The sequence below is a fragment of the Salvelinus namaycush genome, unplaced genomic scaffold (genome assembly GCF_016432855.1).
Source record: "Salvelinus namaycush isolate Seneca unplaced genomic scaffold, SaNama_1.0 Scaffold9, whole genome shotgun sequence".
Lineage (NCBI taxonomy): Eukaryota > Metazoa > Chordata > Actinopteri > Salmoniformes > Salmonidae > Salvelinus > Salvelinus namaycush.
In genome coordinates, this window is record NW_024061641.1 from 32,501 (window position 1) to 35,000 (window position 2,500).

General features: G+C 50.1%; 1 protein-coding gene across 1 annotated transcript in view; it reads left to right on the forward strand.

Moving 5' to 3' along the window:
- Positions 1-2,500, forward strand: part of LOC120043354 (1-phosphatidylinositol 4,5-bisphosphate phosphodiesterase beta-3-like) — a gene marked incomplete at its 5' end in the record, with an annotated part of 34,676 nt that overhangs the window by 30,768 nt on the left and 1,408 nt on the right. The window contains one exon of the mRNA XM_038987979.1: positions 2,127-2,500. This exon is cut by the window's right edge and continues 1,408 nt beyond it. Coding sequence (XP_038843907.1) covers positions 2,127-2,432 — 306 coding nt within the window. The remainder of the gene's footprint in view (positions 1-2,126) is intronic.

Genomic DNA, 2,500 nt, shown 5'->3' on the forward strand with positions numbered 1-2,500 from the left:
GAGACACACACACACACACAGGTGAGACACACACACACACACACACACACACAGGTGAGACACACACACAGGTGAGACACACACACAGGTGAGAGACACACACACACACACACAGGTGAGAGACACACACAGGTGAGACACACACACACACACACAGGTGAGACACACACACACACACACACACAGGTGAGACACACACACACACACACACACACACACACAGGTGTGAGACACACACACACACACAGGTGAGACACACACACACACACACAGGTGAGACACACACACACACACACACACACACACACAGGTGAGACACACACACACAGGTGAGACACACACACACACAGGTGAGACACACACACACACAGGTGAGACACACACACACAGGTGAGACACACACACACACAGGTGAGACACACACACACAGGTGAGACACACACACACAGGTGAGACACACACACACACACAGGTGAGACACACACACACACACACAGGTGAGACACACACACACACACAGGTGAGACACACACACACACACACACACAGGTGAGACACACACACACACACACACACACACACACAGGTGAGACACACACACACACACAGGTGAGACACACACACACACACACACACACACACACACACACACACACACAGGTGAGACACACACACACACACACACACACACACAGGTGAGACACACACACACACACACAGGTGAGAGACACACACACACACACACACACACAGGTGAGAGACACACACACACACACACACACACACACAGGTGAGACACACACACACACACACACACACACACACACACACAGGTGAGAGACACACACACACAGGTGAGACACACACACACACAGGTGAGACACACACACACACACACAGGTGAGACACACACACACACACACAGGTGAGACACACACACACACACACACAGGTGAGAGAGACACACACACACACACACAGGTGAGACACACACACACACACACAGGTGAGACACACAACACACACACACACACACACAGGTGAGACACACACACACACACACACACACACACACACAGGTGAGACACACACACACACAGGTGAGACACACACACACAGGTGAGAGACACACACACACACACACAGGTGAGACACACACACACACACACAGGTGAGACACACACACACACACAGGTGAGACACACACACACACACAGGTGAGACACACACACACACACAGGTGAGACACACACACACACACACACACAGGTGAGACACACACACACACACACACACACACACACACACACACACACACAGGTGAGACACACACACACACACACACACACACACACACACACACACAGGTGATACACACACACACACACACACACACACACACACACAGGTGATACACACACACACACACACACACACACACAGGTGAGACACACACACACACACACAGGTGAGACACACACACACACACACAGGTGAGACACACACACACACACACAGGTGAGACACACACACACACACACACAGGTGAGACACACACACACACACACACAGGTGAGAGACACACACACACACACACACAGGTGAGACACACACACACACACACAGGTGAGACACACACACACACACACACACACACACACACACACAGGTGAGACACACACACACACAGGTGAGACACACACACACAGGTGAGAGACACACACACACACACACAGGTGAGACACACAACACACACACAGGTGAGACACACACACACACACAGGTGAGACACACACACACACACACACAGGTGAGACACAGACACACACACACACACAGGTGAGACACACACACACACACACACACACACACACACACAGGTGAGACACACACACACACACACACACACACACACACACAGGTGAGACACACACACACACACAGGTGATAGACACACACACACACAGGTGAGAGACACACACACACACACACAGGTGAGGCATTTTTGGGGCATTTTATTAACATTCAACTAATGAACAACATACTTGAAGATTGTTTTTGAGTAACAGGATCATTTCATGTTGAAGTATCACTTTATCTCATAAATATAATGATTTAAATTCCAGCTGAAGGCCCGGTTGGAGCAGGACTTTGTGACGGAGCTCCAGCGTCTTCCTGAGGAGATCTGCCAATATCTGCAGACGGTACTGGAGTCCAAAGGTCTCTGCAGCGACGCCCTCTTTTCCTTATCCAATCATAGCAGTCCTAGCTCCAGCTCAGGCACGCCCTCCAACTGCTCCACGCCCACTTTACCCTTAACGCCCAATAGCAGCGCCTGGAACAGGAGCCTAGACAATGGCATCGCCTCAGTGGTGGATTCATCCTCTTCCTCTACTCCTGTCCAATCAGATGTAGAGTTGACCATGGTGTGAATTTAATTATGTCCTTTTTATCATAATGGTTCTTGGGCTTTAGTTGGTGGAAAAAACTTTTTTTGTTA